Source organism: Camellia sinensis, chromosome 2 (genome assembly GCF_055761805.1).
Source record: "Camellia sinensis isolate YWXY chromosome 2, ASM5576180v1, whole genome shotgun sequence".
In the NCBI taxonomy this organism is placed as follows: Eukaryota; Viridiplantae; Streptophyta; class Magnoliopsida; order Ericales; family Theaceae; genus Camellia; species Camellia sinensis.
This window is the reverse complement of record NC_138962.1, coordinates 211322236-211337175: the sequence shown is the minus strand read 5'-3', so window position 1 is coordinate 211337175 and position 14940 is coordinate 211322236. Positions and strand designations below refer to the sequence as shown.

Sequence of the window (14940 nt, the reverse complement as noted above, 5' to 3'; positions counted from 1 at the left end):
ATGTTCTACTTACAAGATGGTCATCACCAAAGTTTATGATCTAGAAAGCTAAATTCAATTTCTAATTCAAAAATTTGATACATTATTAATGTATATTAGATATGCATTTTTTTGGTAAATTGATTCCACATTCCACATAGTCTAAACTTGCTAGAGAAACATTTTTATATTTAATATTTGTAATACATATCATACAAAACACAACTCTTAGACTTCATTCATAGTATTATGACAACAAATCACAAAGACAACTACTAATACAAAGAGGATAATATTACATATAAATACTTATATCACAATTTGAAATTAAGTATCGGACCAAGTTATATCCAAGTCACCCCAGTTATCTTGAGGGACACCCAAGGCTTTCCACACAGCTTTCGAAGCATCAACGATGTTGTTAGGACACGGAGGTTGGTAATCATGGTCTTGATCACATCCCATAGTTGAATCACACTCGTCGACTACCATGGCCACCACACTTCGTCCGTTAGCACTAATGGTGATGTTGTTGTGGCACCGACTGCCTCCTTTATACCATCCAATTGATAATGCCACAACTGGCAAGTCATCGGAGTGATATTTGCCATCACATTCACTTGGACCACCACCATCTCCATTTTTCTCAAAGCTGTTAATAGTGAGCGTTGCCTTGGTTTGACTAGCAATTGCTGGAGAACACTTGTATGTTGTGTACATTTTGCCTTGGACACAACAATCCGAGTCATTCTCTTTGTTGCATTGGCCCGGAGGTGGTTTCTTTCCCATTATTTTCCCACTTGGGCTACAACCCTGACCCTCAACATCCAAACAAGCACCAAATAAGAGACATACCAGTAGGATAGTAGATGTTTTTGAGGAAAAACTCTTCATCTTTTCTCTCTGTTCTTGTTTTGAACTTTGAAGGCTTGATGTAGATAATGTGTTTCAAGAGGGTATAAATAGCAATTTCCTTAGGGAATGAACCCATATTCTGATCTATATTTACGAAAATACTGGAGACTTGTGTTGTGGTGATATGGTTCCAAGAAGGGTATTCCATTAATTTAGGAAAAAGTTTTGGGGTGATTGGCTATTGGGATTTGCCAAGAAAGAACAAGAAAAGGCATATCAAACTGTAAACGTGCTTGATGGTTTCAAATGACACTGATAAACTAACATAAATGACAAGGCTTGATGAATATTAGTTTTAATTTGTAGTCTAATTATGTAGCAAAAGAGCAAAAAGAGAAAAGAAGGGCCATAGGCTCGATTTCAACATCTTTTGATTAAAAGACAAGTATGTTACAAATTTGTCTTCAACATGAAGATAGTGGACATAATACAAGTAGGGGGCGTTTGTTTCACGAGGCATGTGATTTGATTCTATATTTAGGCCTCGTTTGATAACATCACTTTTTAGTTTAGAAGCCAAAAATTTACTAAAAAAATCAAAAAGTCAACAACCTATACCAAAAAATCAAAGATTTCATTTTCTTTCTACTTTTTGCACATCTTTTCGTAAAAAATAATAAAGTCATCCCAAAAATACTAATTTTTTTTCATCATATTGTAGCCAAAAAGTTACTAAAAAAGTCTGTTCTCAAATGAGGCCTTCATATATTTACTAGTCCATTATTTGGTTATAAAAATAAAACTTTGATTAATAGTCAAATATATATAATTTCTAATCAAATAGTTCACGGCCTATTTATCTTAGAACTAACAATTTTTTTGTATTGCAATCTCTCTTCATTTAGTTTGTTCAAACAAATGCCCCCGTATAAGATGGAATCATGTAAGATTCATACAGACTAATTATTATTCACATGATGTTCTTTGTTAATGGCGTAGTTAAAAATTTTTACAATTGGGACAATACAGTATTTGGTGCAGCCATCAAAATCATAAACGACACATTTTGAAGTAAAATTAGTGAACTGTTAATACGAGCGAAATTGGAATTTTACTGGAAAGGGACTAAACTATAGGTCTTCTACTTCACATATTTTTTCAATTCATTTCTGTCACAACAAATTGATTTCCATATGAATCTTTACAAGTCTCACATAAAGAGATTTCAAGACCCTTCAAATTACCTATCATTATATTTTCATATTTTTGAGTTTGATATTTTTTTTAGGTTTAAAGTTTATAACTATATATATATACATATGTATTGGGACATTGGGAGTGAGGTCCTGCTCACAAGGTTATCCCTACCAATTAAAATTTATGGTGTTCATGTGCTCCCCGATTTGTTGGTTTTTGGTACATTAAGCCTTTTCATTGGGTTAGGATATTCAAGAAAAAACATAATAGGTAAATTATAGTGATCACCCTTGCGATTTTAGAAAAATACTATAAACTATAAGTTTAGTATAATTATATTGATCTATTTTTTAGTAAGGTTAAATTGACCAGATTAGTATAAATGGTGGCACTACAAGAATTTACACATTTTGCGACCACTTTTACCGACCAAAAAAAATTTGGTCGCAAAAAAATGATATTTGGCGACCAAATATTAATTAGTCGCGAATTATCATTATTTTTGGCGACCAAATTTTATTGGTCGCAGAAGGTTATATTTTGGCGACCAAAAAATGAGTTGGTCGCAGAAAGTGGTATGCTTTTGCCGACTAATCACAAATTTGGTCGCAGAAGGTCACATATTTTTTGGCGACCAAAAAATTTGGTCGCGAAAAACTTATTTTCAGCCACCAAAAAAAATTAGTCGCCAAATTTGTACTTTTAGCGACTAATATTTTAGTCGCCGTTGATTGAGATTTGGCGACTAAAATTTTTGGTTGGCGAAGGTACCTTTTCTGCGACTAATATGGTATTTTGGTCGCCAAAAGTTTGGGAGGGAAATTTGATTTTTATAGAGGCGCGAATTGAATTTTTTTTGCGACAAAAAAAATTTGGTCGCCATTTTTAAAACGACGTCGTTTTGTACCAGGAAAATAGAAAAAAAAAAAAGAAAAAAAAGAGCCCTAATCTCCATTGTCTCTATCTCGCTCTGTGTCTCGGTCCGTCCTCTCCCTCTCTGTGTTGGTGCCCTCAATCGGTGTCCACTCTCTCTAGCTCACCGTAATCTCGCATCGTATGGTAAGGGTTTTGTGGGGAAATTCGATTGTGATGATGGGTTTTCTGAGAAATTTGATTTTTTATGTGGGTTATTTATGGAGATGGAAATGATTGGATTACGCTGCTATGGCTGATCAAAGTAACTTTCGAGATGCTGGAACCGCTGGTGAATTGGAGGTTCAGGATAAGACTACACTTCTTGAATGGTTTGCTAATGAGTACAAAAAGTTTGGATGCACCTTGGAGTTTGTCACCAATAAATCGCAGGAGGGATCTCAGTTCTGCAGAGGTTTTGGAGGAATCGGAGGAATCCTCCGTTATCAGCTTGATATTCGATCATTCGATGAACTTTCTGATGATGGAGAAGTTTATGAAGACTCTGATTAGCAATCAATAAACTATTACTCCGATCCGGTGCAGGAGCATGGGGCAAAAGCCTTCACCGTGTGCGTGAGCTCTCGCCCTTCTTTCTGCTCCTCTGCTGTTGCTCGACGAGTTTCAAGTGCGTCTGATTAAGGTTTGTTTCATAATTTTTGAACTCAAAAGTTTGTAATGATAGATTTAGGGCATAATTACCTTTGATGGGTTTTGTATGATGACCACCTTTAATTGGTTGTTTCTAATGTTCTTGATCTCTCTATCTTCATTTTTTAACTTAAAAGGAGATTACAGTGTCTTTGAGCTAAAACAAGCTTAATGTGGTGGATAAATCTTCTCATGAAAGAGTGCAACCCCTTCTATTGCTTGTAGGATGCCATTTGAAGACTGCTTTTGCTTTTGCTTTTACTTTTGCATCACCTTGGTGGTTGACTGGATCAAGATGCTGAAGATATAAATATCAATGTTTGGAACTGTGGTGAAAAACCTTTATGTGACCTTGCTCTGAAGAAGTTTATGTCCATTGAGTTTTATAATGTCTGTTTGTAACTGTTAGAAGTTTATATATTTTATGCAGAACTTTTCTATCAAACATGTTATTGTGGATAGTTCATGAGATGATTTATGGGCTTGCTATTTAGACTCGCCATGGATATAAATTTATAATGATGGAGTTGGAGCAATATCTTAATACCTGGTTAAGGTAACGTACTATTTAAGCAAGTTTATGTTTGGTTCAGAAATTTTATAAATTGAGTCATTTGGTTAGAGGATTGTCGTCTAAGTGGTGTCACAAATATAATTGCACCAAGCAGAACCATAGTTGCATGGATTGTGATTCACAGGCATATATATGTTCTCTGGGCAGTTGATGTTTATTAGATGCATGTCTCTGTTGAGTCTTTTCCACCCCAGAAATGGAAGTTTTTGAGTTATTTCTCTTCCTTCTTTTTTAGTTTAGTGACAGTTCATCAAAACAATTGTCAAATATTGCTAGATCGAGCACATGACGTGCATAATTTTAAGTCCAAGACTGGGTTGTATCTTCTGCAACATTTATACTACTAAACCTCCTCCTTTTAGTGATTTTGTGATTGGAAAGAGTTTTCATATTATGGGAAGTTTCCCTTCCAACATGTGACTACATCTGACTTACATACAGGTAAACATCGACTTAAGGACTTTCATATGACAACATCTGACGTGAAGAACAGGTAAACACCGACTTAAAAGACTTCGACTGTCTTCTGTCTTCTCTTTCCTGTATGTTGCACAGATATTAGTTCTTTTTCCAGTAGCTAGGAAATGCCTCCAAGGCTGGTTTAGGAGTGAATGAGCTAAGCTATCTTATTCAGTTTCTGATAGTTTTTGTGACATTTTGGTGGATGTTCATGATTATGCACATCCACTGATCATTCTCATCATCCATGGTTTTACTATTGATACTATCAGTTTGCTAGAAGGGTGTAACGTGAATTTGGATGATATGAAAGTTGACTACAATAGAACCTATATGCCAACTGGAATGTAAATGTTCTTATCATTTGGTTAAAAATGCCAGATCCATGTTTGTTAAAAATATACCATGTTTGTATTTGGATAGAGCTTTGTATATGTTGAAAAGTGAAGAAGAAAAAAAAAAGAGAAAAAGTTTTCATAGAGCTTTGTATTTGGATACCTAAACAGCATAAGATGTTGGGTTTTAGTTCTTTTTACAAAGTTTTGTTGCACTGTTAAAAGGTTTATTGCACTGTCAGTATCTTCTGTTGTTGTTTGGTTCTCTGTTGTTCTTTGACTAAAACCTTAGTGGTCAGTTTGGCCCTTATATGCTCGTTCTCTCGTATGAGGAGTCATCTCAATTTAGGAATCTCCAAACCAGAAGAGGTTTCAGATGATACAGTGAAAGCTGTGGCTGCTACTTTAAAGAATTCTACTTTTCTTAAGGTTTCTGAAGATGGTGAGTTTTGAAAATTTTTATATTTCTGCCCTGTTTGGATGCTGAGAAGATATGGAAAAGAAAATTAAGAATTGTAGCTTGTGTCTGGTTTTATTTCTTTTGATATTGAGCAGAATTACATATTGGTTGTGCGTTTTAGGTAAGAAGATTGGTAGGGCTACTGAGCTTTGCCGCTAGATGAGGTCATAGAACAATCAAACAGTAGGACAATTGCCGCATCACCCCTAGAGTATGATGTCAAGCTTGAACATGTGGAATCCTTCTTTGGTCAGTTTGCCAAGGTATTGGTTTCACCCCTTTCCCCTTCATTTTCTTTTCTTTTTCTCAATAATTTAAGTACTTTTGAGCATGCCTATCCTTTTGTAGAATCTCCTAATACTTTTGGTTTTGAAACCTGTCTTGCTTTCAGTTTGTTTCCATTGGTGTATAATGATTGTGACTAAGTACAAGGAATCATCAAAATATATATTCATGTACATATGTGCCAGTGAGGATAACAGACAGTGAAATAGGGAGTATGCATGTATAAAGTCAGATGGTGTTGATTGTGTGAGAGCAAGTTTGGATTACACCAAATTATAGTTTGTCCCTGTGACGTTCTTACTAGCTCTTTCCCATCCACAGATGATGCCCTGATTTGAGTTTACTCTGCTCGTAACAGGTTAATAATGTGAGGATGCCTCGCCATATTGTAGACAAAAGGTTATTTTGTGGCACTGCTTTGGTTGAGTTCTCAACTGACGAAGATGCGGCTAGCACATTTCTTGCTTGCACCATGCTTCTCTACTTCACCTTGCTTAAGCCCCTTTGAGGCACCATAGGCTTGCCTCACCTCTCGCATAGGTGATCGCTGTTGATTTTATGGATTTTAATTAATTATTTGTTTATTTTTAAATTTTTGTCTCACTTGGAATTCTGTGTTTTGTTCAGTGTCTGCTCTTTATGCCTTCAATGAAACTATAAATGAGGACCCACTTATGGCTTTGTCAAATTGGAATAAGGTAGATGCAGATCCTTGTGACTGGTCTGGCATATCCTGTTTAGGTGTTTAGGTGGCATATTTCATATCTCTTTGTGAGGATAACCTGCGTCATTCAATGATATGTTTTTTAGCACTTCAAGGATCACATGACGAGGATCACATGAAAATCTGACATGTCAGCCGATATCAAGTGAGGAAGCTATTGAAACTGCCAAGCTTCTTGCATTGAAAGAAGGTTTGCTGGTAAGAACATAATTTTTCATATTATTCAACTGCGGGTCTTATAGGCATTTTTATATCACTGTCCTCTCTAAAAATTACTGAACTCTTAAGTTCATGTCTTAGGTTTTTTTATATTTTTAGTTCACAAGTTTGATGGTGCTTATGGTAACATGTATTGTAGGTAGGAATATCATCTGGTGCTGCTGCGGCTGCTATAATTAAGATAGCTAATGGAAAACTCATTGTTGTAAGTTTGATTTTCTGCATACAAGTTCAGCTTTGCTATTTTGTTCTGTCATTTGTGTATATTTTGTTCTCAATTGGGCAAATTTTAATGTACTAGTAGATATTGCATGGTAATTTGGCTGAACACAACATTGGACAAATCTCAGAATTTTAACCACCTACAAATATTCTATTGTTTGTTTTTGACAGGTGGTGTTCCCCAGCTTTGGAGAGCATTATCTGTCATCTGTGCTGTTTGACTCCTTGAAGCGTGAGGCAGAGAATATGACTTTTGAGCCCTGAGATTTTTCCTAGCTTCAGAAAGGTGATAATATGTCAAGTTTGTAAGGTTGCAATGCAGTTTTGATCTGGGCGCTTTTGCTTTGGTTCTTCATGCTTTTTAAATAAATCTTGTGAATATTACTAGTTTAGTTGATGTTTGTGTCTGCAAGAGGGTATGTTGGCTGGGTTTTGGTCTCACCTCTATAATTTGAAATAAAACAAAAGTTTGATGCTTAGAATATGCTCAGAATAACTTCTTTTCCCTAATATATTTAGTTAGTAAGAAAGATAGTTGAATTGCTAGTATATTATTATTTGCTTGGGCATAAAGTATATTGAAATGGTCAATGCTAATTTGATAAAAGGAAATTTAGCTTGACAACTGGTAGTGCAATCAAAGATAGAGAGGCATTCCCTTCATTTTCTGAATTTAGCACTACTTGCTCCCTAATTGTGCCTTCGCATTAAGAGAACTGATATTTTGCACAAAATTGCCAAAAGCTCCTGAGAGGAGCTATGTTTATGTTTGGATTGGATCGTGAATTTATTATTAAGGGAAAGAAAAATGGAAATATACACAGGATAAATTACACTTTCTCCCCCATAGAGTATGATTCTTTTCTCACTTTGGCCCTTGATAAAAGATTCTTTTACTTTGATCTCTAAATTGTCAAATTTTCTCCATTTTTAGTCCAAATTCTAATAATGGTGCCATAAGAACTTTCACTTTCCTTTACTCTCCTATTCTCTTCCCTCCTCTATGCACCTTATCACCCCAATCCACAACTGACCACCTGCCCCTCCTGACCTACTACCTGATCTCTTCCACTAGCCTCAATACTTCAACTTGCAGCCTCTTTACTTGAATGATTTTTTTTGATAACTCAGGATAACTCAGGTATCCTCAAGTGACAAGGATCACATGACGATATACATAGGTAAGCTCTTTTATATCTTCCACATTGCATCTTAAGAAGCATGGATTCGGACATGTCAGCATGAAAATCTTCACAAATGTTTCCCATGACATGACACATGGGAAACACACAAAATATATTATTTGTATTATTATATATATATTTATAATTTATATATTTATTATATGTTATATATAAAGATAAATAATTACTATATGTCAATATATGAATTTTTAAATCAGATAATAATTTTTAAGGTTAAATGAGGGTAGATATGATTTATTTTATTTTTGTTTTATCATTGGATTCTAAGTTATTTGATTCAAACTTGTAATGTGCTTCATGTGTCTAAATGTTGGGAACTGTCTGACAAGTAGAATGGAGTGTCAATGTCCTACACTGTCGGACAAGGCATGTTACCTTCTTAGAAGTGTCCGTGCTTCTTAGGTTACATCTAAGATTCAAAGTTGTGCTCTTTAAATATGATAGATCTAATGTTGACTTTGGTGGAGTCTATACAGATTCTGAGATGTTGAAGGATGTATTGAGATTTAGCAGACAAGAACTCGAAGTAGCATGTGAAGATTTCAGCAACATTATTGGGTCCTCTCCAGACAGTCTAGTCTACAAAGGGACCATGAAAGGTGGGCCTGAGATTGCTGTAATATCGCTTTGCATTAAAGAAGAGCATTGGACAGGCTATCTTGAGCTTTATTACCAGAGAGAGGTAAAGTAATTAGATTGATGGTGAACGTAATTAGATATGTGACAAACGACTTTTAAAATCTCACTTATTTTTACAATTTAGGTAGCTGATTTGGCAAGATTAAATCATGAGAATACAGGTCACATATTACTGGGTTATTGCACAGAGAGTAAACCATTTACAAGGATGTTGGTTTTTGAATATGCATCAAATGGGACATTGTATGAGCACCTCCATTGTAAGAGTAAAGCTTGTTATTTCTAATAATTGTAAGAGAGCAATGATGAATCTATTGCTTTTAGGATTTGCAATGATATACTTCTTTCTTTACAAACATATACTTTTAAGAAGAGGGATAAACATTTAATAATTAATTGCATTTGAAAGTGGAGTGAAAATTAGTCGAATAGATTTCTTTTCTTACTAGGATACTTGATAAAAGAACATTTAATTTAAGAATTGTAAAAGTAATGGAAGGAGAGTCTCGTTACACAACATAAGTTAATGGTATTAGATGTATGTATGTATGTATTAGGAGATGGAAGTGAAACTGTAACATAAGTAGTCACCTGTGAATTTGATCGTCGAATTGTAAAAGTAAAACTTTGGCTCTCTTTAGGAATAGAATGTTAAGTCAGGAAAATGGACTTCTACTCTATTATTGTCTTGGTCTTTAATCTGCCTCAAGTCAAGCACTGTAGCAGAACTGGAGGGTGAGCATGGCTGCCTTGTTGTTCTGTGAGCATGGTGGTTGATGCTGACATGGTCCCAGGTGTGTTCTGCTGGTATGTTTTTTTTTTTTTTTTTTTTGTTTTTTTTCTCTGTTGTGATTCTGCTCTAGGAATACCTTTGGGGGTGGGTGAGGGTAGCAATGTGGATCAAGTGACTGTGAATGCTACTGTGTTAAGGTGAGCTGGGGGTGGGCCAAGCCACTGCTAGTATGATCCTTGCTGTGTGTGGGTGGACTGGAGTCACAGGCTTATGCAGCTTGAGTTGGTTTTGGTTAAGGTTCTAGTATGTTAAGGAATTGATTAAACTCAGAGTGGCTTTGTGGATTAAAAGCAACACTGCAGGGTTTTACTACTCAGTACAGGATGTTGTTTCCCATATCCAACAAATTAGAACCCCGTCAAAGGTTATTTAATGGTGTATGCTATTACTCTATGTTGCTGCTCTGAGGCTGCTATTTGGTCTGCTGATGTTCTGCTTTGAAATTGTTCTGTTTTGTTGATGGACTGTTTGGTTGTTTTGTGTTGCTGAAGTTGTTTCTGTTCTGCTTTGAAGTTGTTCTGTTTGGCCTACTGTTCGAAGCTGTTTTTGCTGTGTTATTGTTCTATTTTTCATCTTTTGGTTGCTCTCGATTGACTTCTCTCCAATCTTTGTGCACTTTCCGATTTGTTGATGTAATTTTGCATGTTTTTTGCTTTATCATCAATAAATCTTTATCTTTGCTGTTAAAAAAAAAGAAAAGGAAAATGGACTTCAATCTAGGAAACTAATTCTTTGTGGTGTGAGATGGCTACACTCATATTAATAACATTAGAGGATTGATACAATCTCAATATACTTTTAGATGTAGAAATGGTTCAATGGCCAGGTGTCCTGTTGGAAAACACAGTAAAAATCTTCATATACATCTTTATAGTGGTATACATTTTGGTTATACAAATAATTAATGGAAAATGCTAACGACTGCCCATAGGGTTGTCATTAATGTTGGTAGATGCGTAAAAAGTGTATTGAAATTGGTAAAAGTGTATAGAAATATGTAAAAGTGTTTAGAAATGTGTAAAAATTATCTTGAAAATCAAACTTTTGTCTTTTTGCTTCACTAACAGTCTATCAACACAAATTATTCTCTTAGAAATTGAATTATTAATCGTCCACCAAAATACCAAATTTAAAACTTATTAATTATTGAAGTTTATGAACTTATTAGGTAATTATTAAAAGGTTAACCGTGCTTATTAGGTATATAATTTCTTTATGTCAGTAGCTTTAGGGGAATTGAGTTCTATCCTTTTTTGTATTTTTCTTTCATGATCTTGTCAATTGACCTTGCTTCGGGTCTTTGTCATTTTTGTAAAGCTATGGTTATAATTTTTGCATCATATGAAGGTAATCTTTTATTTTTTCGGAGGCCAAGCAAGTGCCACAATCTCTACATTACAAGAATCGGCAATTATGTTTTGAAGTTTGATTCATTCTTAGTTTTATAAACAGGATGTGGTATTAATTGTTAGTTATATTTATTTACTAATTTGGCTTGCATTATGCAGAAATCCAATATTTCTGGCTTGAAAGTGCTCTTATTATTTCTTAATAATTTGGCAGGTCCATGAGAAGGATGTAATTGGTATCACACATCACTCCCACAGAAACCTTGTCGCGACATATAGCGAAGACTGCACGATGAAATTGTGGAAGCTTCCTCAGTGGTTGGTGTTTCTGCTGTTAGTCTAAAATGCAATTTAGGTTGCCATTCCTCGAATTTATGTGCTATGTTATTGCCTATTGGGAAATTGGAAAGTAAGAAAATATTTATTGTGCTGAAGGGCCCACTTCAGGTGAATTGCAAATTTTAGGTCATTTAAAGGGAATGGAGCTTTGATAGTTAACTATGCCCGAATAAGTTCATGTTAGGTCTTCAATAACTCATCATTTGTAAGATATGCTACATAGAGAAGTAATTAGTGTCTGATAGAACTGCTCAACCTCCAATTAGCAATCATTGAATTTTATTTGTGTTGGAGTAGGATTTGACAATGACACAGGTATTTAACTTTTTTGCTTATCTTATTGGCAGGGTTGTTATGGCTGTTAGCTTATTAATCATCGTGTATTGAAATTTGCAGGTACAACAACAGGTACAGTTTTATTATGCCAGCTAGTTGTCTTAATACGATGTACATGTTTATAGGATTTAATTGATTTTTGCAAAGATACGGGTTTGCAATCCAATGTTGCTGCCATTATCATGCTTCTCTGATAAATTTTCCAATTCTGTTTCTTTATTAGGTGCCTTACATCACTACTGCTTTGATGGATGCGAAGCTTGGCACAAAAGGGCGCAAGGATCTTTTTGATTGGCTATCAAGGCAACTTAGTGGATTAAAACTTAGAATATGAATTATGTATTGTGTTGAATAGTTAATGAATTAAAACTTAGTGGATCTTTTTGATTGGCTATCAAGGCAACTTAATGTATTGTGTTGAATATGAATTGAAAACTTAGAATAGTTGTATTGTGTCGAATGTTAATAATTCAGTTAATTTGAATGATGCTTTAAAATTATAAGTTTATTATGGATTGATTGAATTATAACATCATTACAGGTGTATTGTTTTCCTGCTTTGATGACCAATTTATTAGTCGCGACATCCAAAATTATTTTTTTTCGCAAAAAATGACAATTGCCGACCAAGAGTTTTGGTCGCAAAAAATACATGTATTGTCGACCAAAACAGTTCTTGGCCGTGGAATCTCACTTTTGCCGACCAAAAGTTTTGGTCGCGAAAAGACACAAATGGCGACCAATTTTTTTGGTCGCGAAATGTGATAAATGGCGACCAAAAAATTTGGTCGCGAAATGTAATAATTGGCGACCAAACTTTTTGGTCGCCAAATGTGACAATTGGCGACTAAGAAATTTGGTCGGGAAAATATCACTTTTCGCGACCAAAGTGTTTTGGCGACAAAATAAATTAGTCGCGGTAATTAAATATTTAGCGACCAAAAATTTAGTCGGCAAAATCCAACTTTTGCCGACCAACCATAATTTTGGTCGCGAATTACTTTTGCCGACCCTCAATTGGCGACCAAAGTAGCGACCAAAAAATTTGGTCGCGGATAACTTTTGCCGACCAAAAATAGACTTTTAGCGACCAATTTTTTTGTTACCAAAAGTGTTAATTCTTGTAGTGTGGGTAGACACATGAATAAGTAAGGTAGAGTTTCAAAATTACTAAAATGGATGCTAGCAGACATTCCATGTGGGACCAAATCCGTGAGCTTATCCCCTCGCAACTGCGTTTGAATCCTAGATTTAGAGAGGAATTTGTGAATTGGAAAAGGAAAAAAAAAAAAAGAAGTAAATAAAGTAGTTTTTTTTTTCTTTTCTTTTCTTTTTTACTTTTTCTTTTCATTCTCTTTTCTTTTTTCAATAACAAATCTAAGATGCAAACATGACAAAACAAGAATAGTAAATGGCATAGGCCATTCTTTTGAAGACCCCATTCTTTAATCTCATTCAATCAATGAACTAATGTTTCTAATGTAATTTGCTTGTTCTAGATGAAGCTTTAGGTATTGTTTGAACAGGGAGTGATCTTAAGCTTTAGGTAGCCTAATATACAATAGATTGGTTTGAATGGGTTTGGTTGGATTTGTCAAAGACATTGGATTTTTTTTTTTTGTCCAGTCTAGCTTACGCTCACCTTGACTAATTCCGAGTTCCTGAAGCAATGACCAAGCAAACTTCCGGTGACCCTAAGGTTTGGGATGTCTGGCATTCATAAGATTTAAATCTGCGACTTCTTGGATAGTAAGTCCTTTGGTTCCTTTGTTGTGTGGGTTGGTTATGTGACCATGGATGAAGGCCCATATGGCTACCAAGTCGATTTAAGGAAGGTATTTATGATTTCTTGGATAGTAAGTCCTTTGGATTCCTTTGTTGTGTGGATTGGTTATGTGACAATGGATGAAGGCCCATATGGCTACCAAGATGATTTAAGGAAGGTATTTATGATCGCCATAATGCTTCTAGCGCTATTAGTTTTTAATATGGGTAATTATTTAGTACTCTCAAAGTATTATTTTAGCACATTGATATAGTGTTCTTAGACTAATAAAAATTGCAGTCACAATAAGTGGTACTTCAGTTGGCTAAGTGAGATAAAATTGATTCTATCTAATCTTTTTGGATGACCCAATTAGTAAGGAGTACCATGTTCACAAAAGTTAGTTTTTCAATAATGCTTCTATAGTATAGTATATATGTTAATGTATTGCCCCTATTGCTTTTAGTTCTATAGTGTTTGATACAAGTAATTCAACTCAACAAGTTGACATGGTACTCTCAAATTAATAAGAGCGGTAGTTATCAGATTGGTAATCAATTCCATCTATCCTTTGATCGAGGAGTACAACCCGCGTATATTATATTGGTGATTTTAAGACTATTAAATAATTTTTTGAATAAAATGTAAATTAATATGCAAAAGTTGTCAAGATCATAATCCTCGTGTGATTTTTTATTTTTATTTTCTTGAGCCTTGAGATTACGACAATTTAGGAGGAAACTAGATTGAAAACACCACCATGTGAAAGAGATCATTAGTTGTTTACATTTATCAGGATATTTATTATGGAACCTGTGTACCAAACTTGACTTGGGTGTTTCCAACTTGATTGTGCAAGTGTGTTGACAAGTCTTCATTTTTGTCCTAATAAAACAAATATGCCCCTGGAAATTGGAGAAAATAAAAAGCCCCTTAGCATGGGATTGAAGATTTTTTGTTTTCTCCGGCAATGTACAAAAAGGGAACTTCCCGCTCAACTTGTCTTCTTCCATGCCAAACAAACATAGAAATTCCATCAATAAATGTGCACATAGAAATGAACAATTTTAGGCATCTTTTGTAGTGTATATGCAATTATTATTATTATTATTAAAAATAATAAGCTTCTAATACCAAAAGAGAAAATATATATACTAGTTTTAAAAAGTCTGTGTAAGGTACGGGTTATTATTACATATATTTAAGTTTTATATTTTGATAATTTTTTAAAAATAAAAATAGTATTTCTATGAAATTGAATAGAATAAATAATTAGATATATGACAAAATTATATAAATTGTATTATAAATAACAGCAATTAGAAAAAATATCCTATCATTTTAACATAATTATATTCTTTTCTTTTTCAGTAAGATTAAAATGGTCGAAATTATTGCAGAGGATGTGAAGACACAAAGATAAGCAAAATAAAATATACGTTTTAGTATAAAAGTGGTAAAAAAAATAAATATTTTACATCTATATGACTAACGAATTATTAATAAAAATAAAGCTAAGTGTTATATAAATTAAAGTTTTAAAGGAGTCCAATATAATTATACCAAATTTGTATAAGTTAATATATTTTTAACACTCAGGTGTTTGTTCATGACTACTTGTGCTATTGTCTAAATACATATC

The 14940-nt window shown here is 34.3% G+C and overlaps 2 protein-coding genes across 6 annotated transcripts; one reads left to right on the top strand and one right to left on the bottom strand.

Annotated features, from left to right (window-relative positions):
* Positions 1-201: 201 nt before the first annotated feature.
* Positions 202-1264, bottom strand: LOC114295254 (kiwellin-1-like). The gene has a single exon (XM_028239475.2). The coding sequence runs from the start codon at positions 871-873 to the stop codon at positions 307-309; it is 567 nt and encodes a 188-aa protein (XP_028095276.2). The 5' UTR covers positions 874-1264; the 3' UTR covers positions 202-306.
* Positions 1265-6834: 5570 nt separating this feature from the next.
* LOC145820601 (putative LRR receptor-like serine/threonine-protein kinase At1g63430) lies at positions 6835-11993 on the top strand. Of its 5 annotated transcripts, none has more exons than XR_014362462.1 (6): positions 6835-6855; positions 7044-8053; positions 8554-8759; positions 8841-11176; positions 11545-11593; positions 11757-11993. XR_014362462.1 is itself a non-coding variant. In XM_082916837.1 (6 exons), the coding sequence occupies exons 2-5, from the start codon at positions 8038-8040 to the stop codon at positions 11582-11584; spliced, it is 366 nt and encodes a 121-aa protein (XP_082772963.1). In that variant the 5' UTR covers positions 6835-6855; positions 7044-8037; the 3' UTR covers positions 11585-11593; positions 11757-11993. The 5 variants fall into 5 exon arrangements, 2 of the variants coding, with proteins under 2 accessions (XP_082772963.1, XP_082772962.1); XR_014362461.1 differs by having other exon boundaries at positions 11545-11605; XM_082916837.1 differs by having other exon boundaries at positions 11073-11176.
* Positions 11994-14940: the final 2947 nt, after the last annotated feature.